At 50.7% G+C, this 22,804-nt stretch overlaps 1 protein-coding gene across 6 annotated transcripts in view; it reads right to left on the bottom strand.

The window, feature by feature from the left end:
• The window catches only part of BRD1 (bromodomain containing 1), a 69,283-nt gene that overhangs the window by 4,333 nt on the left and 42,146 nt on the right, over nt 1-22,804 (bottom strand). For 3 of the 6 annotated variants that reach the window (XM_043965601.1, XM_043965599.1, XM_043965600.1), the window contains exons 8-10: nt 21,927-22,418; nt 9,492-9,627; nt 8,127-8,248 (exon numbers count right to left, since the gene is read on the bottom strand). In XM_043965601.1, coding sequence (XP_043821536.1) covers nt 8,127-8,248; nt 9,492-9,627; nt 21,927-22,418 — 750 coding nt within the window. Of the gene's footprint in view, nt 1-8,126; nt 8,249-9,491; nt 9,628-16,904; nt 17,115-17,354; nt 18,044-21,926; nt 22,419-22,804 lie in introns of those variants that run through there. The other 3 variants (XM_043965602.1, XM_043965603.1, XR_006353201.1) reach the window with 3 other exon arrangements.

Here is a 22,804-nt window from a genome sequence, read left to right as displayed (position 1 = left end):
GGTGGGAGGGTCCACTGCAGGCCTGGGAGCAGCCCACACGCCTGGGCAGCCTGGGGACCAGCTGGCCAGTCCTGTGAAGTGAGGGCCCAAGGCACCAAATCACAAGTCTGCAATCTATGTGCCCCTAACTTCTGGAGCAGAGCCACGACAAGGTGGAACAGGACCCTGGGAGGGGAAGCTGGAAGAAAGGAAGGAGCTGAAGGCAGAGAGCCCAAGCAGGAGGGCACTCCAGCCATCCAGGTGAAAACCCCGAGAACGGCTCCACAAAGCAGTCAGCACCGGTTGAGCACCAACTGTGTACCAGGCCCACTGTGAACCATGGAGGCTGCAAGGCAGGACCGAGCCAGCCCCAGCTGCCCCGAGGAGCTCATGGCCTAGTGAGGGAGACGACAGGCCCCCACCTCGGCCCAAACAAGCCCCCAACAGGACGGCCCGGGGACCGTCTCAGAGGAAGGATGCAGACAAAATCAACCCGAGGAGGGCACCCTATGCCCACGAGCCCCTTCAGAACGTCCAGGCCCTCTCCATCTGCTTTTCTTGGAGAACACATCCATGGCGCAGAGGCAGGAGGCTTCGAGGCCTTCCCTCTTCCTGACCCACGTTTCCAGTGCATTTCTCACCGTCTGCACCTTCCTACCGAAGGCCCCGAGGACCAAAGTCTCTGCTGACCAGCTTCGAAGGAAGTCACCAGCTTCCTCATGGACTTTCTCTACTGCAGGGGCTGGGTAAGGCAGGCGGTGTCTCTGCTTTTATGAGGGGGTGTTTTTTCTCCCAAACATATTATCAGGAGCACAGCAACAGGAGATGACCAAAAGAGCTACCTGTGGAAGGTCAAAGTCCACTGTCCTGACTGCTTTACTTTTCTTTCCAAGGGGAACCAGAGCATTTCTTCCCCTTAATTTGCAAATTGTTTTTACTTCTGATTTCCTTTAAAGCAAAAAATGTCCAAACAGAAGGGACTCCAGTTGCTCCATCGGTGGTTCCTAGACACCATTTAGAGGGCCCGCAGCCAAGGGCAGATAGAAACACTCTGTGATTCCAGGGTGCAGGCCACTGAGCCCTTCTCAGGACCACTCATCCCCCTTTGGTGTCACCCTGTCCCCCAGCTCTCACGTGTGACTATAAGAAGCTGTAGCACTCACAGTGGCTACACCCTGGTAAAGCATCTCACAGACAGGCTTTAAAGCCATCAGAGAGTTAGGAGGAGGTATCTGAAGAAGGCACTTAGAGGTCAGACGCTGAAGAGCCCAAGGTCGTGCACTGCATCCCAGGCATCATCAGTCATCCTGACTTTTTGTCTTCCACTGGACTCCGATGACTCTGGGAAAGTGAGGTGAACCACCTCATGCAACCCTGCCTCACTTAAATCTGATTCACGCACAAGTCAAGATATCACCCTGGGGTGTCAAACAGGACCAGGTTCCACCCAGGATCCAAGGCCATGGGTCAATGAAGTCAACAACACATAGTGAGTCCACTGGCAATGAGCTTCTCCATACTTACTTAGCAGGGACTTCTTCCTCTCGTGCCCTAACAGGTGTTAAGGCTAAAATTCTAGCTAAACTATCTAAAATCTAATGAGTGGTTGCCAATAAACTATAAGCTTTAGCAAGAGTTAGACTTCTAAGCATTTATTAAGGAGAATAAGAATTTGGTGAAGAGAAAGAAAAAGGCCTAGCTTCTTCTATCTATTAAAGGGAGAGCGCATTCCTAGCCCTGCTCTCCGCCAGAGTCCACAGGAAAGAGAGCGAGTCAGAGCGCCAGGCTCCCCCTTCTTCCTCCCGAAGCAAAGGTCACTTCCTGATGCCAAAGAAAAAAAACATGGTCTTGCCCTTCACCTCATGGCAGAGCTTTTCTACAGTAAGTCTCCAGCAGATGGCGTCATTCCAATCGTTACACAGGCTACAAACCTTGTATGTCGTAGGCTGATCTCTCCCTACAATGACTTCCTCTGTCCTCCCTGCCCTTCCTCTCCCACCAACATCTTTCAGAGTCCAGCCCAAAGTCCCTGACCAACCACTCCAACCCAAAGTTATCTCAATCATCGAAATCCCAAGAGTATAGATGGTCTGCTGTTTGTGTGACACCACGAAATGAGGTTTCTTCTCCACACAAAGAATTACCATCACTCCCCCCATCACCATCAGCAAGCATTTAGTGAGCACATGCTACATGCCAGGCATCATGCTACGTGCTAGAGAAAGGCAAATGCACGGGCGCTCATGTTCTAAAGGGGGGGACGACCTACACAGCACAAGTGGGAGGTGATCTGAGGAAAAGCCCTGGCAGTGAGAGGGACCAGAGGGACTTCCAGCAGAAGGCAGGACATGAGCTCAGTTGGTAAGGCTGGGAGGCAGAAAGGAGAGAGAATCACATTCCAGATGTGGGGGGGAGGCTGTGGGAAGGGGACAGAGAACAGCAAGAAGGCCCCCATGGGTGGAACATTTTCTGTTTGATCCTGGAGATAAAAGGGAGGGAGTCACTGGAATGTACCGTAGGGTTGTGACGCGGCCTGAGAGCAGGCTTCAGTGAGGAGGCGAGGCAGAGATAAACCCCAGGTCTCCCGAAAGAGTGCAGGCACAAGGCGACAGGGGCCTCCCCAAAGGTGGAGACATAAGAGACAACAAGACCTGGCAACAGTCTTGATGTGTGGGGTGAGGGCAAGTGAGAAGTCAAGGAGGCCACGGACACCGGGAACAGGGGGCCCAGGGGGCCGGTGCTTGACTTCGACAGGGACGGGAAAAGATAAGACTGACCTATTGAGCCTTAAAAAATAATTAATTGATTGATTTTTAAAATTCTTTTTAAAAATTAAAAAACAAAAAACCCAGACCTATTGAGTTTAAGATGACTGCGGCATAGCCAGACTGCAACGACAAACAGGAGGCTGGAGAAAGGAGACCAGAGGCCACATGGGAGGTCAGGGCCAGACAAAGACCCGAGAACCATCTGCAGAAAGATGGCTGCTGAATACACAGCCCAGGTGAGGCCTACAAGCTCAGGGGTCTAGAGGGAGAGAAGAGGGCCCAGGACAGCCTGCAGTCACCTCTGGGAGGCATCACGCAGGCCCGGAGACCGAGAACCAAGGCCAAGCGGGCACGCACAGAGCCAAGGAGGACGAGGACTGAGCAAAGGCCTTGGTCATTCTGGACACGGCTTCAATGGAACGGCAGAGCCCTGGCGGGCTCAGCAGAGAGGATGGAGGGGAGGAGGCCCCAGAGAGGGAGGCTGGTGAGGTAGGGAAGGTTCTAAGGTGGCAGGGCCTGGGCCCTCTGTAAAACAGGCCTCCTGGCACTGTTGTGAGACCATCGCTGTAAAAAGCATATCAGCCCTCCAGAGTGTGCCATCAATGCTACTGCTGCTGGGGGGAGACAAGAGAGGGAGCAGGATCAGGAGGGCACGCAGCTGTCCGTAATGGGGGCTTCCTCACAGTGGGAGGCTGACAGTGCTCACCAGAAAAGAACATGAGGGGCAGCTAAGTGGCGCAGTGGATAAGGCGCTGGCCTTGGATCCAGAAGGACCTGAGTTCAAATTCTGCCACAGACACTTAACACATACTAGCTGTGTGACCCTGGGCAAGTCGCTTAACCTTCATTGCCCTGCCCAAAAACAACAACAAGAGAAACACAGAAAAGAACATGAAATGTTTTCGAACAAAGAGCACGTGTACAGGGATCTGCTTTGGACAAGGAAGAAGACTATCTCTTCCAGGGAGGCAGGGGTGGAGAGGGGCGAGCGGGGACCAGGTCCCCAGGTATTTTTATTGAAAGGTTGCCTTCATTTCCAGGCACCTGCCCCTGCAAAGCAGAAGACACGTTTTCCTCTTCCCCAGGGCTAAGCCGGACCCCTAGGGTGAGACGGCTCCTGTCATTCCCACTGCTGGGCTCACGGGGGGCACTGTGTCCCTGCTCCCTCATGTTGCTGCGTCATCTTCCCAGGCTTCTGTGAACGTCTTCACCATTTCGCGCCATGTAGGGGTAATGTCCGGCACAGCTGGGCCATTTCTCAGCGCCATGGCCACACGTTACTGTGAGGGGGTCCTCACCTCTACAAAAGTGCCATTCGATGTGCTCTGCAGTGGAGGGAATTTCTCCGAAGTTCTGTGCCAAAGGGCTCCGCATCTCAGGATCCTCCGTGGCATCAACCCAAACCTTTCCCCAGCATGCTCGGCCCCCAGGGGTGAGTGTTTCTGCCATCTTGGCCAACAGGCCAAGGGGATGGGATGTCTGGCCCCAAGCCCTGTACCTAGCAGTCCTTACTCCAAAGAACAAATGCTCTGATCGAGACAAGTCAGAAATGCTGCCACTGCAAAGGAAGGTGGAAAAGAAGGACGGCCAGCACCTGTGCCTTCCCTTTGTCCTGGTCACAGCTGCTCTTCACTTGGCATGTGTCAAGAGCACCATGGACACGTCAGTTGTTATTCACTCCTCTCCATAAGCTGTTCTGGGAGCTTGATCCCAAGTGAGTGACAGATACTCAGGAAGAAAGGAGGCCCATTTGTGGCTAAAGGGAAGGGCGGGCACACACGCCAGAAGAGCACGATGGAGGAGGGCTTGAAAGCCACCCTTTGGTGAGGTCAAAGGCTAAGTCTGGTTGAAAGCAATTAAAGTATAACCAAAAGACTAATATTTTAAAATGTAAAACTACTGCCAAAGAAAATCCACGCGGCCATCGGGAAATGTGGGAAAATGTGGAATATTGGGGGAGAGAGATTAATGCTAAATAAGTGGCAAAATTCTGATCTCCAAACTCTCCAGGGAACAGACACAAACACCGGAATACTAGCCATTTCCCAACAGATAAATGAACAAAGGATACACATTTTCAAAAGAAGAAATACAATCAAGACATTTTTTAAAGGAGCAAAATGAAAATTAAAAGGGGTTTGAAGTTTGGCATCCAGGCCGTCAAGCTAAGCTGGGAAGCTGCTAGAAGGCGTGCGCTCAGGAGCCACTGAAGCCGATCCTCGTCATTCGAAGCATTTCAGTCACACAGTCTCCCCTTTGTGTCTCTGGCGCCAGATGTCCGTCTGCAGGCAGCTCTAATCCAAGGCATTGTGCTTCTATCACTGCGCTATCCTAGGACGCAGACGTATACCCACAGCTGCTTGGCACTGACCAACTAGGCGCCGACACCCCACCCCCAGCCCCGAAGCAGACAGAGGAACGGGGTCGGCACTCAGAAATCCTCCACACCGGAAAAACTCGCCTTATGCATCCAAACCTAAGCTCTCTCAGGACCACAGAGAAGAGCAGGCTGAGGAGGAAGGATGCTTGGCTGGCAGCTGCCACGCAGACTGAGCATCCCTTCTCTCCCTCTCCCTCAGAGAGCCCAGGGACCACCCTACACAGAGAGACAGAAGGAAACTACAATAATGCTCATCCCGGAGAAGGTATGGGCAGCAGCAGGCACACTGGGCACCCACATCGCCCTGGACTTCTGCAGTCAGGCCACATCCCCCCATCAGCACTAGGTCTCTATTCAGCGGTTTCCGTTAAACAAGTGTGGGATAAATAAGGGACAGAACGCTCCTCACACGAGTGGCCACACTGGCCCTTACCCAATGACTACAAGGAAAACACAGTCCTGAGCTACCGATGAGCCTCCGAAGCTATGCAAGAGAAAGAGAGTCTGGGTGAAAAAGAGCTCCTCTCATATACAACCTATATTAGACTGCTTTCCATCCTGGGAAGGAAGGGAGAAAAATTTGGAACCAAAAATCCTGTGAAAACAAATGTTGAAAACTATCCTTATATGTAACTGGAAAATAAAAAAGAAGGAGGAGGGAGGAGGAGACGACAACGACGAAGAGCTACTCTGCTCTAAGGGACACACGGACAGGGCCCAACCAGAAAGCAAGGTGGACGCAGCTCTATGACAGGGATCTGCCTGGGGTGCTTGGTTATCAGTGGGGTTTTCTCAGCCCAGTGTGTCATGCTCAAGAAGCCTTGAGCTCCCGGGTTTCAGCACCAAAAAAAAAACAAACAAATAAACAAAAAGAAGTCTTGAGCTTGGGGCAGCAAGGTGGCTCAGTGGATAAAGCACCAGCCCTGGAGTCAGGAGGAACTGAGTTCAAATCTGGATTCAGACACTTGACACTTACTAGCTGTGTGACCCTGGGCAAGTCACTTAACCCCAATTACCTCACCCCCCACCCCCCCCAAAAAGAAGTCTTGAGCTTGCACTGGAGGCCTGGCTCTCAAACAGCAGGGGAAGAAGAGTGGCCCTCAAGAGAAGCATGAACACCACCGGCTCAGCGACGCACACACAAATGGGCCATGCCATATAAAAGCATGAGCAGGCTGGATTCCCAGACAACTGGGAAGGCTGACGAGTCCAATGCAAAGTGAACAGGCAGTTACCAGCCAGAGGCAAAGGGCTGAGGGGCAAGCCTAGGAGCAACCTGCTTGGCCTGATTCTACCTCTGCATCCAGAGGGACTGCATCTCCTAATGAAGCAAGACTCCTTTAGCTTCCATAAGGGGTGAGTTGGTGGATAACAAGAGTGATACCAAGGATCCGAAAGGCTTTTAGCTAAGGAGGGCAGACACCTCCCCCACCACCAAGATTTTCAATCCTCTATCAACAGGCCAGGTTTATTCATGTGCTGCTGGTTCAGGGGAATGCTAGGGCGTGTCTTGATTTCAGCATCTGGCCACATGTCATAGAATATACTAATGGATCAAGGGGTGAAGGGTGATGGTATGGGGATCTAAGGAACAGAATATGTCAATTTAAAACTTCTTTTTAAAAACAAGGGAGAGGGGGCGGCTAGGTGACGCGGTGGATAGAGCACCAGCCCTGGATTCAGGAGTACCTGAGTTCAAATCCGGCCTCAAGACACTTGACACTTACTAGCTGTGTGACCCTGGACAAGTCACTTAACCCCCACTGCCCCACAAAAACAAAACAAACAAACAACACTAGGCAGTGTCTGAGAAGGGCAGCATTTCAGATGGGGAGGAGAGAGGCGTTGTGTGCCCAGTAGGGGGCTCAGAGGGTGAGGAGCCTGGGGACCCTGCACAAGAACAGGCCCTCACCCATGTGGCCCAGCCGGGTCATACCACATGGCCTGGAGCAGACTCCTGTGCCCTGCGCAACGACCAATCAATAACAGATCGCTGCCACAGACGCAGCAGGGCAGACGTTGGGACTGGACATGCCAGGGAGCAGGAGGCTGATGTCTGCCCTACCAGAATGAGCAGCTGAGGATGTGGGGCTGGGGGGATCTTCCAGGCTCCTTTCACCTTCGAGGGCCTAGTCTCCTGACACCTGGTTGTGAGCTTTCCCTGCTACTGTTCCTTGGTTTACATTTTTATTATTACCAGGAACTGGACACATGCAAATGTTTCCCCAAAAGGAGGATTGCATAGGAAGCCAGGGGTCACTACTACTGACAGCCTGGGTTGGTTTGTTTGGGGGGCGTTGGGGAGGGGTTTGAGGGAGTCCCCAGTTTAACATGGCTGGTCCACCCCTTTCGTGGGGATCTCTGACTCCTTCCATCAGTCCTTCAAATTCAACTGGACAAGGGGGTAGATAAAGTGTGTAACCAGGTGGTCATTTTAAAAGACTGGTATCTCTTGGCTCTGAAACCTGGGTTGTGCCTCTGATCCAAAGATCCCCAAGGAGGCTCCTAACAAAAAGGACCCCAAGATAGCACAAGATGTATGGCAAAGCTTCCTGTAGTAGCAAACCAAGATGGGGCCCACTGAAGGAGCAGCAGCCAAACAAACTGTGGGACATGAGTATGACGGAAAATGGCTGCATGGCGAGAAGTTGTGAACACAAGACCCAAAAAAAGCACAGAACACGATGATGCTAAGCACTCTAAGGATTCGAGCAGGAGCAGCCACAGGACATTTTTGTATTGCTTGACTAGGCAAATATCTCTGATTTGCAGCTGACTGGCAGAGTCTAACTGGAAAAAGATGAATTTACACATGACGACGCCCAAGCTTCACCCCAGAGAAAAGCTTTGCAGAGGCTTCCTCCTCCTTTTTTTTTTTTTTGGGGGGGAGGAGGGTGCCAGGGACAAAGGCAAAAGGTAACAGAGAGGGGCAGGGGAGAAGGCAGAGGGGAGGGGGGGCTGGGAGCCATGACTGCTACCACCCGGGCCTCCTTACTGACCAGCAGCGATCCTCGCGGCTTTTGCATAGTTGCCATTTTCAATGCAGGAGATGAGCTCGCTCCGATCTTCCAGCGTGTGTCTTCGTATCAGAGCTGGCTTGCCCTTGCCACACTTTGGTAAGCTGAAATGGCACAAACAAGAGGACACTGATGGAGACAGGCCCAGGGTGCTCCCTGCCAGGCACTAACCAGGCCCCAAAGGGAGCCTGCAAGAGGTGCTCACAGCAGCCCCTCAGCAGAGCGGGTAACCACTCTGCCCCTCACGTTCTGGCCTGTGGGATTCCAGGCACCCACACTGGAAGGGGAAGCTGGCCGTAAGAGAGCAGCCATGGGCGCAGGGAAGGCCTGAGACGGCTACCCCACCCCCCTCAGAGGCCAAAGGGTCTGGCCCGTATGCAGGTGCTGGTCCTTCAACACGAGAGAACTGACAAAAGGCCTGTGGTAAGATAATGGAATTTGGCAGACCGACTGGGATGGGCCACACCTGGCCTGTCCTGAGTGACGTGTGCCGCTGATGTCAGCAGGAGAAACCACTCTCCACAGGCAGTTTGAAGGACCTCCCCTTTGGGGGGAGGCTGAGGGGAGCTCGGTCTCTTTCCCTTTGTGCGAGCTGCAGGAGCGGGCAGAAAGAGGTTTTTTCCCTGGCAGTTTGTCCTGTGGGCCCTGGCTGCAAAGCTGTTTCCCATTGAAGCTACGGACCCCAGGTGGTGAGTTAACATAAGAGCCCGGCTCTTCTGAATGAGCTGAACTGGAAGCGAGTTTGGGGATTGTTTAGACTTAGGTTAGAGTTAGGGGGATTATCCATTTTTCTTTTTCCCTATTCCCTTGTCTTTGATTTTATTAATTTCACCTTTGCTGTGTATTTTATTCCCATTAATAAAACCTGATTTGTTTGTGGAAAAGAGGCTGTCAGGCTCCTTTCTTATTGGCCTGGGAGAAATATCTAAAGAGGCAGTTCAGAGGGGAGGGAGCTTTGGGCCTAGAGGTCCCTTGTTATTTTCGGGACCCCAATATTTCAGCGAGCCACTCAATTAACTCTCCCTATATCAAATTTGGCCCCAAGAGGCTGAAGACATTTAGACTCCCTGGTCAGCCTCACAGCAAAGCTCTATCACCCAACCAAAGATTCTAAGAGGTGAAAATCAGCCAAGAAGGAAGGAACAGAAGGCCATGACACGGGACCTCACGAGGGCTCTGGGCGGTCTCTTCTGCCCCACAGGTCTATGCTGCAGGGACAGGAATAGGTGGCTCCTCAGACCTGCCACTGGGCCCCGGGGACTTCCTGGGCCCCGCCACCTCTAGAGGGTGGGGAGAAGCTCCCCCCTACACATCCCAGCGTCTCCCAAGTCCAGCTGCCCAGCTCACCTGGAGTTACACAGCAGGCTGTTACTCGAGGAGATGCTGGACTCGGACGCGCAGCGGCGCCGAGGCTCCACCCTCCGTCCAGGGCCATCGTCCGGCTCTGGCTCCTTCGCTTCGCCTCCAAAGCCATTGGACAGACCTAGAAAACAGACACAGAGAGGGCCGTGCACAGCTGAGCGTGGGCAATGATGGAGGCCAAGAGTCAGGGAGCCCCACCAGGCTCCATTTCTAGGACCCAAATGTCAAGGGAGTGATGAAAAACCCAGCACTACTAAAGTTCATCAACTCTGGATTCCCAAGTCAAAGGGTATCTTGCCACTCTCCTCATCTCCACCTTTATTTGGAGGGCGGCAGGACAGCAGTTAGAATGAAACCCCGGGGCAAAGGAAAGAGCCCAGGGGCGGGAGAAGGTCTAAAGTACCACCGACAGGCAGAGTCCAGACATTCTAAGGTGCCTAGGCATGGAGACAATTAAACCAAAGTGTCTGAGAATCACTAAAAGAATAAGCACAGGGGCAGCTAGGTGGCGCAGTGGATAGAGCACCAGCCCTGGAGTCAGGAGTACCTGAGTTCAAATCCGGCCTCAGACTCTTAATACTTACTAGCTGTGTGACCCTGGGCAAGTCACTTAACTCCAATTGCCTCACTTTAAAAGAATAAGCACAAGGGGGCAGCTAGATGGTGCAGTGGATAAAGCACTGGCCTTGGATTCAGGAGGACCCGAGTTCAAATTCAGCCTCAGACGCTTGATACTTACTAGCTGTGAGACCCTGGGCAAGTCACTTAACTCTCATTGCCCCACAAAAACAATAACAACAGCAAAAAAAAGAATAAACACAAAACTTTTCAGAGGTGGGCACAATTCTGGGGTGGAACTGCTCACAGCCTACAAAAATGTGGAGATATCATTTATCTCATTTCTTTAACATGAAACATTGTCCTTCAAGCAAAATGCTCACATTTTCGAGTTCACATGTTAACTATCTGCTTGGGGTTGTTGAATTGTTTCAGTCATGTCTGACTCTTTGTGACCCCATTTGGGGTTTTCTTGGCAGAGATCCTAGAAGAGTTGGCCATTTCCTTCTGTAGCTCATTTTACATGTAAAGAAACTGAGGCAAACAGGTGAAGTGACTCACCAAAGGTCACAGGGCTAATAAGTGTCTGAGGCTGGACCTGAACTCAGGAAGAGCTGTCTTCCTGACTCCAGGCCCGGCACTCTATCGATCGCACCCTAACTTATCCAATATATACCTAGAAAAAAGCCCACACCTAATCTCAAACTTGCACCTATATTCTCATTTCTGCTCTACAGATAAACAAAACTTGTGTTTTCAGATACTTCAGAAACCCAGGAGTGAAAAGAAAACTCCCCGTCACAATCACCGACAGGCCTCCAAGCCCAAACCGCACCTTCCTTGGGCCCCCATCTTGCCTTCCTCCTCCCTCGGGGCTCTCTCCCCCTACGGCTTGTTAAGAGACAATGCCTGGAGCCCCAAACCAGAGCCATGCCGGTGCCCAGGCCAAAAGGCCATGGAGGGGGAAGTTAGCCCTTGGTGAAGGCCTGAGCTCTGGGGCTAAGAGCTAGCCACCCTGGCTGCAGAGGGCTCAGTGACGACGGCCGGGAGACCCCAGCAGGGACCCGTCACCAGAGCATCTGTGGACTCAGATTCCTATGGGGAGATGCCCTTTCAGAAGGAGGGGTTCCGCATCCCTGGGACTGTTTCCTCGGAAATGTCTGTGTGAATGTGGAAATTTGAAGAAACCTTTTGCAAAGTCAGCTTCTACATGGCTCAAGTACATATGCAAGGAAGCTGCAGGTTCCTGAAGCAACTGCCAATGGGCAGGAGGAAAGCCAATGATGATGACAACCTTCACCACAACCACCTGCAAAGCCCTCTACAACAATTCTCTCATCTGATCCTCACAGCACCTGGGGGATATCAGTCACTCCTTTTAGAGTTCAGGAAACTGAGGCCGGCAGAGGTGAAGTGACTTGCTCAGGGTCACCCAGTAAGTGTCTGAAGCTAGATTTGAACTCGGGTCCATTCCTCTGGCCTTATACTTACATGCCCACTTCGGCCATCTGCCTAGTCCCTTAGCTGAGAGCCAAGGTAGGGCAGTGGGGCAAGCCTCCAAAGGTGTGAAAAGTCTGTCACCGATGACCAAGAATCCTGCCCACAACGACACACCCCACCCTAAATCTACAACCCCCAACTAGGGGAATCAGAGCTCCCTGCCATCACCAGCAGGTGAATGAGTGTCCACGCTGCGCTCGCTGGGCCCTCTGCAGCCTTTGACCCTGCTGGCAGCGGCCCCAGCCACCGCAGGTGGAGAGAGAGGCCCACCCCAGGGTGAAGGACGAAGTGATGCTTCTTCCCTCCCTCGTTCTGCTTGTTCTGGGGAACAAAGAGGCCAACGAGCCAATGGTCCGGCGTCCACTGGTCTGGCCACCACTTCCAATGCTATGGGAAATCTAAGTCTCTGAGCCTTTCCTACCTCAAGAGAGAGACAGGCCGGTAGCAGATGGTCCGTTTTACAGGCATGCTTTGTGCCTCGTGATCAGGGGGACGTTTGTCTGTGAGACCCTACTGGACACTGCTGGTGTCCCAGGGAAGTGACTACAACATTGACGCCACAGTTCTCTCAAGAAGATGTTCTTTCGTAAGCTCTAAGTCAAGAAATACCCCAGAGGGGGCGGCTACGTGGCACAGTGGATAGAGCACCGGCCCTGGATTCAGGAGTACCTGAGTTCAAATCCGGCCTCAGACAATTAACACTTGCTAGCTGTGTGACCCTGGGCAAGTCGCTTAACCCCCACTGCCCTGGAAAAAAAAAAAAAAAGAAATCCTGGAGCTACCTCAGAATCAAGACAGGAGGGTGCGCTCCAGTCAGGCACAAACTAAGCAGGTTTGTTCTGCAGAGCTCAACAAGAGGTCAGAGAAAACAAGGTTTACGTGAAGAGTCTGCCTAAAGAAGCACCAGCCCCGTGTGGGGCAGAGAAGCCCGGACTCCAGGGGAGGAACATGGAAACGCCACCCACTCTGCTCAACTGCTCTTGGCTGGGGAGAGGGAGGTTCTGACAAAGGACCCCGGCCTTTGAGCAGAATACCAGAGGGAACATGAGCTGCCTTCCAGCAGAAGGGCCTGGCACTGGCCAAGCCGTCACTACCTCTCCCACGGGGCCACTGACACAAGGCCCCTTCCTCCTCACTCTCACACCCAGAGCACCAAGGACCTCGTCCCCCTCCTTCTGGGTCAGCTGGGACTGAAGGAGACAGCACTGCTTGTAAGCTCAAAGAGCGGAGGATCGGCCTCCAAGTCTGCCAGACCCGGCCATGTGGATGCACGCCCACGAGTCTTGGGTGACAGGACCAAGCACCAGAGTGAGGGGTCCCTGGAAAGGTCAGAGAGGTCCTGCTGCTGCCAATCCCACCCTTCCAAGCCAGCGGCAGCCGACTGGGGGCTTCTCTGGCCTCCAGCCCTCCCAGAAGAGCCTGCCTGCCCTGGGACGCCCCTCCCAAACCCCCCAGGAAAAACAAGGCTCTGGCCTGGAGACAGACAAGCAGCTTTCTCTCATCCAAAGCCTCTTGCTCAAGGATCTCGGCCTCCACAAAGCTTTCCCCAAGCCCCTCCTTTGTGGGCTCCCATCACATCCCTGGGCACAATCAGTACACCAAGGTCTGCAGGGCGACGATAGAGATTTCTGGACTGGTGTCCTTCTGGGTCCCCCTCCTCTGCCGACCACTGCCTCTGCCCTCGCTTTCCCACCATCACCGGCCACCATGGGCTAGTGAAACACAAATCCAAGTGGGGCTGACCAAAATACAAAGTGAAGGCAGCAAACTACTCTCCCCCTCAGAAGGGCCCGCTGGGCTGCCCGGGAGGCCGCAGCAATAGCCAAGGCTCCGTTTTCCAGAATGCTGAGAGCAGCCACCCCTCGGTCATCAAAGAATTGCCCCAACGTGAAGAAGCAGAGCCGTCGGAGGGCATCAGAGGGGTCCTGCGCAGGGCAAACAGCACAGAGCCTGCTGAGGGTGACCTGGGCTCTGAGCAAACCTCCCAGGGAGGGGTAGCCAAGAGCCCTGAGAAAGCCCAGTTGTCTTGTGCTTATGCAAAGGCTAGATCGATTCAAGTGAGCAATAACATGGATAAGAGCCTCCTCTAAGGGAAACGGGCACAAAGACCCAAAAGGACAAGCTCTGGCCTCCAGGACCTCCCACTCTACCGAGGACACAACACAGAGAGAGAGAAGCCGAGTCAAGACACGACACTGAGGCAAGAAGCCCTAATGGCTGAAGGCCCCTCGAGAGGCTGAGAGGAGGAGGGAAACTGTGAGGTCTGTGCTCATGCCTGTCCGTCCTGCGGCACCCGGTCTCTCCTCTTGGCCATCTACCTCCTCCACCCTGTTCCTCATCTCTAAGTCAAACATCCCCAGTTACCCAGCAGTTCCCATGTCACCAGCCTCTGCACACAGCCCAGCTGGTCCTTGTCTCTGAAGTGTGGAGCCCATAACTAGAAGCAATGGCCTCTGCAAGGGGTGCCCGACCCTAGAGGGCAGCCCAGATTTCACGGGCTCTTTGGTGGCCACACCACACAGAGGGCTCGGCCCAGAGTGCTTGCCACTGGAATCTAGCACTTCTGTGATGACTTTTTTGGGGGGCAGGGCAATGGGGGTTGACTTGCCCAGGGTCACAGAGCTAGTAAGTGTCAAGTGTCTGAGGCCGGATTTGAACTCAGGTCCTCCTGAATCCAGGGCCGGTGCTTTATCCACTGTACCACCGAGCTGCCCCTGTGATGACTTTTTAAAAGCTCAATTGCAAGACAACACACTCATCCCTGTCACTCTCCAGCTGGAGCCTCCTGTGAGGACTCACTTCCCCCATTTGGTCAGCCCGGAGAACAAGCAAGCGCTCTGTGCCCTGAGCAGTGATGCCCCAGACCTGGCTGCCAGCTACCGTGGGCTCTCTGGGGACGTGAGGATTGCGCTCATCTGGGAAGGACCAGCAGGAGAATAGAGGCTGCCTCAAAGGGCAGCCCCAGTCCAGGGCTGGCTTTTTCAATGCTCTTCCCCAAAAGCTTGCCCACTGCTCAGCACAGGGTCCAAGGGGACATCAAAGGAAAGCCTGATTAAGTCATTTTAACACACACCCCATCAGGAAACCCCTAAGGAAAACGAGCTCATCGGAATGAGCCTCAGCTCACCTGGGCACCAGGTGAAGCACCCCCTGGTCCTGCCCTCAAAAGTCCAACATCACGGCACTGGCGCCGGCACCGTGGGAGAAAAAGGAGCCCAAGGGCCATCATCATCATCGCGAAGAACCCCCGGGGCCATGGGGCCTGCCAAAGCGAACTTGCTACTAACAGAGCCCCATCCCAGCAGCCTAAGAAAAAGGCCCGATAAAAGAATTCTCCTGACTCTTGGAGAATACACACAGGGCAGAACTAGCCCAACTGCCAAGAGCCTACCTGCAGCGGCCTCCCCAGTCTGAGCTTGGCTTTCACCATCAGAGAGTGAGCCACCTGGGGATGGTCGGCATTTCTATCCACAGCCCTCAGCACAGGGCCTGGCTCCTTCCATGTCATGGGCTGACTCAAGCATCCAAGCAGAGAGCAGATGCTCAAGGGTCCTCAGGCTGGAGAGAGCTCCCTTTGAGGCTGCGCTCCTCTCCAGACTGCCCAGAGTAGGACATCAGGCACTTTGGGATGGGCAGCTCCAGCCACAAACATTTGCTACACATTATTGGTGAGACAGCACTTTGGGACACTAGGCCCAGAGGCCTCAGCCATAGTAAGCAGCTTTATCATACCTAATTCATCACCAAGATAAATGTTACTGCTGGCCTCTCCTCCCTTGTCTCCTTAGCTAAAGTCAGAGGTTAACAACAGATCACATTTTGGAATCTGCAGCCATCACAGAAGGAAATGAGCAGAACCAAAGGGGAGTAAGGGTGGTGACAAGGGTTGTTTTTTTTTAAAGGAAAGGGAAGAAAATGGCCAAACAGGGCAGAACCTGGGCAGGCCTGGAAGGGAGGGCTGAACAAAAGCCCTCCATTTGCTTGTGATTTGTTCATTCATTTGATTCTGTTTTATCAAAACCTAAAGGTTTTGTTTTGATGTACTGGCCCAACTTTTATAGCTGACCTTTTTACTTAATGGCTATTTTTATAATGGGGAGTAATCACTTAATAGGAAAACCAACAGAATCGCTGCGACACTTAAGCATATACAAGCTTTTATCAATTCTCATCAGTGAATTCACTAGGCTCCGCTTGGCAAAGGCTCCCAGGCAAAGAATTCCTTCTTGGGGAGCCACATCACTTTGTGTTGAGTGAGGGAAGGTCCCCCCCCAGAACCAACTGCTCCCAGTCCAGCAGTAGCTCAGGATGCCTCAGGAGGTGTCTGCTGAGCTTGGACTCGAGAGATTGTTTGCGAGCAAAACTAGTGGCTGGTGGGTGGATATGGGTGGCTAGGTGTTGGGGGCATGTGGGGATTAGTGCCCCTGAGAGCTAAGGACTTGACACCTTATGCCTAGATACTGCAATCCCTCCAGAGCAATATCCAGGCCACAAAGTCTAAAAGTAAGGCCAGTCCATGTCCTAGAATCCCCATCATCTTGTCAAGAGGAAAGTGCTGAAAGACACAAGACAGCTCCAGAAATATACCAGGAATCCTGAAACTAAAAGCATGTGTAAAGGTCCTAGAGAAAGAGTCTTCCCCATTAAGACCATCTCTCAAAATGTTTATAATGGCAAATTTCAATTTGCTACTGCTGCTGCTAAGCGAGAAAGAATTTGATGCTCTGAAAAAATTCATTACAAATTAATTTTTTGAAAGTGTATAATGTAAAGAAATGGGGATGGGGGGGGGGAGGTGTTAAAAAACCCAGAACACTTGACACCCCCCGCCCCCAGATCTGCTGCATTACTTGTGATTCTATTCCACAGTTTGCAACTAGTGGCTCCAAGGTCTGATGACCAAGCCAGATGGAGAAGACATCCAGTGGTGGTGGCCAAGCAAAGCATCAGGCATTCATTCACTGGTGCAGAAGGACCGGGCCACTTCCAGGTTCTCCTAAAGCACTGCTTGTGGAATGCTTTTGTAACTCTGGGTGCACAGTAACAATGTGTGCCAGCCAATCACATTCTTTTTAAGTAGAATGGGGTTAAGTTGACTATTAAGTAAATAAACAGTGCTATGTATATCTCTAATTTTCAACGGAAGGCAAACTTTGACAAGTCACTGAAAACCTTCCCAAATAGCCCTTACAAGCAAATGATGAGCTGAGAGCTCTGGGAATTGGAGAGATGGGAAGAGGAGAAAAACGGACCAATGCCACAGAGAACCGCAACGTGTATGACTTTTAACTTACAGAGATGGGGAAATGGACTGAATGAAGAGCTTAGGTTCATAAATGTCAAAGATTCCTCCAACAGTGTTCATGTTTTTGATTTGTTTTAAGGATGGCTGGCGTCTCCAACATGATCCAGCATAATTACTTGAAATGCAATGGTCTTTCTGCGTTCCAAAATGATCAGTTAATAGAATTCCAATCCAAGTTGAAGATAATAGAAAATAATTAGGATCCAAAGAGATAAATACCCCGGCATATTAGTAAATATGAGAACCTGGAAAACAGTGAAAAAGCCATTTAGTCTGACTGAAAGGAAACAAATACACCAGCCATCTTCCCACTGAGTCCAAAGACACTGAAACACATCTATCCATCTTTCACACGGCTAAAACCAACTAACAAGAGTCTCACAAGAGGAAGCAAGCAAAATGGAAGCTTAGGTGCTGGTATGGTTGTTCATTTTTGATAAATAACTATTTATGAAGAAAAAAAGTTATTAAGAACACAATACAACCTTCTTCAAATGTGCCATCCATCAAGACTACGGCATTCATATGTTTCTAACTTGCTTCCAATGAAGGATAAAAGAATGATGCTCACTCCAGCGGGAGGTATGTCACTACTTTCTTCCACCAAAAAGCACATGGCTCTCCAAAGAGGTGACGTTTCAAATACACCCCAAACCCCAACAGGCAAGAAAATAAACTCCACAAAGTTGCATGACTGAGTCTGAGTGAGCTTGAACAGGATCTGAATCCAGGACTTTGGAGAGCATCCCTATGGTTCAGGGTGCCCTGATGAATCTCTGACAAGATCACGAAGGCTCAGAATACTTCCGAGTCCTCAGAGAAAGAAGGCAAACTGGAGCAAGAAATCCCAGGGCTTGCAGAAGGCAACCAAAGGTTCAGATGAGGACATAAATGGTTGACAGGAATTGAAAAGTTCTCAAACTTTGCCCCCAGGTACTTTGGTCTGGATCAACAGCTCAAGAGAAGCAGAGAAACTTGGGATGAGCCCGATGTAGTAAGAGTGTTCATTAAACAGACAGACACATCGATTGACAGGTTCCCTGGAGTTCCTGAATGATGGAATTTTGATTTAGTGGAAATGTTACTAAAGGCTCTTGGCAAAGTGTTGTTCGTGTTAAGCATCTTTTTCAGAAGTGCTTAGGACTTCATGCATCCACTGAAATCTACTGGCATTCTGGAATAAGAAAGCAGAAATCTCCATTTCAGTCAGGATCAAATGGGTCAAAAGTATCTTCCTGGGGCTGGTCCTAGAAGTTGACTCTGAATCAAAGCCAAGCCCAATTCCTCCTAACACAACACACCAGGGTCACCACAGGAAAGCTGCAAAACAGTTGAGTATTAAGCACCAAAAGAGAAATGGAGAAAGGGATGGCTCAGGATTGTTTGGGGACAGGAGTATGGCAAGGGAGTGCCAACAAGTGGTTCCGCTCATCGTCAAAGGAATGATTAGGAAGTTGTTTCAACACAGTCTGACCCATTTGAGATATGGACAAATAACTGCCTCAAAGGAAAAAAGCAGCCAGTCAGTTTGAGATCATTTGTGAGTAATTCATTATGAGTGCAATGATTATTTAACTACAGTAAGCACAAGTGTAACCAAAGGGTATTTGTCTGTCTGTCTGTCTGTCTGTCTGTCTCTCTCTCTCACACACACACACACACACACACACACACACACACACACACACACGGGCAAATCATGACATAACGAGGAAAATGAAAGAGAATAAACACTGGCAAGTCTACAAAGAAGTAGGGAGTTTCTGCTGGAAAAGCAGGGGATGGACTGAAGTCTTAATCTTGGCCATCCTTAAACCATCCTTCTGAGACAACAGGCCATCCTAAAAAGCTGAATGCTCAATTATACCCTCTGTGTCAAATGTCGGTTTCGACTGATGTTACCCTTATGCCTACAGTGTGCTGCCTTTTCTTTCCTCTGCAGTAGATGCTGAGACCGTCGACAGACATTAAGGCATGGGATTTCAAACAGGAAATGTGACCGACTTGGCTGAACGACCAGCTCAATGTGTCAAGACTCCCCAACCCTCCCTAAACCATGTGAGTCAATGCTTCTGCCTCAGGAGAACCGCATACTCCCCTCTCCCCCAGCTGAGGATCATCAGTCCTGAAGACGTTCCCTTCAGAGATGTTTTCGACAACTAGGATGCGGCATCTTGAGCTCAACAAAACATGGTAAAATACTACCAGACCGCTTCACTATAAACTAGGATGCTTATGATAGCGGGCTAACAAGAATGAAGATAACGGATGCAAACAGCAAACAATCATTTGAAAACAAGACATTTTTCTCATGTAGCACACTGATCTTCAAGCTCTAGTTAAGTATTAGAAACCAATGAGCTTATGAACTCCCCCCCCCCCAGGACAATGGGGGTTAAGTGACTTGCCCAGGGTCACACAGCTAGTAAGTGTCAAGTGTCTGAGGCCGGATTTGAACTCAAGTACTCCTGAATCCAAGGCCAGTACTTTATCCACTGCGCCACCTAGCTGCCCCAGCTTAAGAACTTTTAAATGTTTATTCCTCTAGTTGACACAAGATGTTTTTAAAGGGACATAAATCTACCAGAATGCAAACTAACTCTTCAAAAAAGAGAGTCTGCAAATAGTTCATTAATTCCACAAAATATACACTTCCTTGTGGATACATACAATTTCTTGAATCATCTTGTATTCATGTACATTCAATCCCAAGTAGTTTTCAAAATTTACTTAAAGTGTGTGTGTCATCTAACTTTACCTATCTTATAAGTGAAATTTGGAAAACAATTACTCCTCTAACTAAATTAAGCTATGCGACAACAGCAGGATGATTTGGGGTTTTCTCAAGAAAACACACCAAAAAATGCTGAGCTAAGAACTTGAAAGCAGAAGGGAGCTCAGAATGCAACTGCCTCATTTCACACTTGAGAAAATGGGGGCCCAAGAAGGCTACAGGCCTTGTCAACAATACACAGGTATCCGTGACAGGTAAGGTCCAAGCCAGGGACTCTTTCCGCTGCTCCACAATGCGCTGGCTCCTATTCCAAGACTGGAGGGCTAATGAATGAAGCAGACTAGCCAACCTGTCGAAGACCCTGGTCTAACCTAATAAATCCATCTGCCATCTTCCTCTTTTCATCCCAGGGCGCTCATCCCATCACAAGGTTCTCCAATATGGTAGAGAGCTAAGCGCTGGAAGGCAGAACAAGAACCTGGCATGATGATTAACCCTCTACTTCCCAAAGAAAAGCAAACAAAAAGAGGTGATTTCCCTGGTGTGAACCCCAGGAGTCCCACTGCCTGTAACCAACCAACCCAGGAGCTAAGGCAAACTGGCACCAGGTTTTGCAGGACCCAGTGACACCCCATCAGAGCAGAATTAAGCAAATTCAGAAAGCTCCACATCCACCAAGTAGTTCCACTCCACTGTGTCCACTCTTCCATGATTAGTCCATCACACCCCGGGCTCTGGAAGGCTAAGCCAGCAGAGAATAAACTCTGAGAAGTCCTACCAGGACACAAAGACTTCGAGGCCATTTCTGGGGACACTCAGTCTGCTGTTTACGCCCCACGGACCACAGACCACCTAGGGCAGGGCTCATCACTTACAGTGGCTAGCCAGTCAGGAGAGAATCAAGTCTTTGGCCAAGGCAACTCGTAAGGCAAAGAACTTAAAAGGTTATCAGTCTTGTCCCTTCTGCCAAAGAGCAGGGCAGTGGCCAGAAAGAGGAAAGACGCACAGACTAGGCCTTGAGCTCCCATCAATGGGCTCACCCACTCAAGGACTGATGGGCACAGGAACATAATAAATGTTTCAGGAGCAGATGAAAAGCAATACCATGACAACATTAACAGAGATTTTCCATTTCTCCCACTACAATCCTTCAATGAAGGATTACCTCCAAACACAGGTTCTGAAGGAGAAGCAGCCCCCAAGGCCAAAACAAGGCGTTTCTGTAAAGTTCCGTGAAGGAAAACATGCTTCAGCCAAGGTCACTGAGAGAAAGGCTAGAAAATCCCTTGGGGGGTGGGTCTCAGGATAACCACCTTCCCCTTATATGCAGACAGTGGTGGACACCCACCCTGCTAAAAAGGATGCTCACTCAGCCTTGACAGTACCTCAAGCGAGCAGCCCCCACTGTTTCATTCTTATGTGAGGTCATGACCGTGCAGGACAGTCGCCCACCAACTGTCTCAGTGCCTGCGCCACAGTGACCTGTCCAGCTGCCCTGAGGATGCCTCAGAGAGAGTCACAACAAAAACCACATTCACTTAGCATGGGAAGCTGCAGGTCACAAACAGCATGCTTGTACATTGAATTCCTCTTTTCACCCCCCCAAGTCCCAGCCGTCCCAATATGCTGAGCACGGCACAGACACCCCAATTCTGTGTGTGCAAAGCACAAGCCAGAGTCCTAGAGGAGATGCAGCCAAACACATCTCCTAAAGGGCTGCTCTCAGCATGTTTCAGCAGCACATGGCAGACTCAGGCCAAGCAGTAGAGAAAAGAGGGAGATGTCAAGACACATGCAAAGGCCGACCGGAGGGCCTAGGAGTGAGTGCAACTTTGCACCCAAACTTCAACCCCCTGACTTAATGGCTTCCGGGGAGTAGAACTATGCTCTTCTCTCCTGGAAACCAAAGAGACCAGCAGAAGCCAGATAAACAGCAGGGGAAAATGAATGAGTGAGTGTGTGTGCATTGGGGGGTGGGGGGTGCTGCTGCACAGGGAAAACGAGCTGAAACCCACCTCAGCACCCACTACTACTGCTGGACTCCAAGAACAACTGTGGGGACATGAGACATAGAGCACAAGGCTTGACCAGATGGACATTGCAGATTCAGTAGAACTAAACTCGCTGGTTTTGATCTTTTTAAAGAATCAAAATTGTGGTTACTGAGATTATAATTGGTCTTTCCCGCACCCACAATGCCATGCACATACACCCATACAGGCATCCACGCTCATGCGTGCACAGGCACGCACACACGCGTGTGTGTACATACACAGGCACGCCCCCAAGGACAGCAGCCGCCCCACCAACGAATGCCACTTACCTGTGTCCAGGCGCTTTCCCGGGGACTCCTCGTCTGCTTCGGAATCTCCGCAGGCGCTCCGGGACCTTTTCCTTGGCTGCAGAAGTGTCTCCAACCTTGGAAGGACTACAGACAAAAAGGTTTTGGTCCCTAGCTGTGGAGAAGTTGGCTGGGTCTCAGTGGTCTTGGCAGGCTTGGGGGGGCTTACACTTTTCGATTTGCAGAAGAGAACAGAGGTACGTCTGTTTACATCGGTGGATGACTCAGCTACTGCAGAGACTGTCGAATCATTGAGATTACTGTCAGGTTTATGTTCTGGAGTGTGTCCATTTACCATTTCTTTCTGAATGGACGTGCTATATAATTCATTATCAAATTTTACTCTTTTGAATAGTTTACTCTGCTCTGGATTGAGTTCTACTGGTTTGAGGGTTGGTGGTTCTGAATTAGTCTCCGAGTTTGAAGGAAGAGGTAATGCATCTGATGGTTCAAGTTTAGGGGGAGATTTATCTCCTGAAAAAATTATAAATAAAGGGTGATTTTTGAAAACTGATCATTAAAAAGATGTATTATAAAACTTCTTATAAATGTGAAGTCCACCAAAATATCACTTTCAGTTAAGGAAACAGCGCATAATATTTGAAATACATCCACGTCTTCTAGCCACCAGCTCTCCTAGTTAGTAGAGTGTGAATGTTTCCTATGATTAGACCCTGCAGGGCAGAGCTAAGCTGAAAGGCAGTGCCTGCCACGTCCATCAAACAGCAGAGGGCGCTACAGTCCGGCCTTCTGTGCTTGTAAAATTACTTTGAGCAAAAAGATGGGGAAAGGTCACTCCACACACGCCACTGGGACAAGGCACCTTTGCATTCCTAAACAAATGTCACCTGAACATTCAG

Source organism: Dromiciops gliroides, chromosome 5 (genome assembly GCF_019393635.1).
Source record: "Dromiciops gliroides isolate mDroGli1 chromosome 5, mDroGli1.pri, whole genome shotgun sequence".
NCBI classification, from domain to species: Eukaryota; Metazoa; Chordata; class Mammalia; order Microbiotheria; family Microbiotheriidae; genus Dromiciops; species Dromiciops gliroides.
This window is presented reverse-complemented; position numbering and strand designations above follow the sequence as displayed.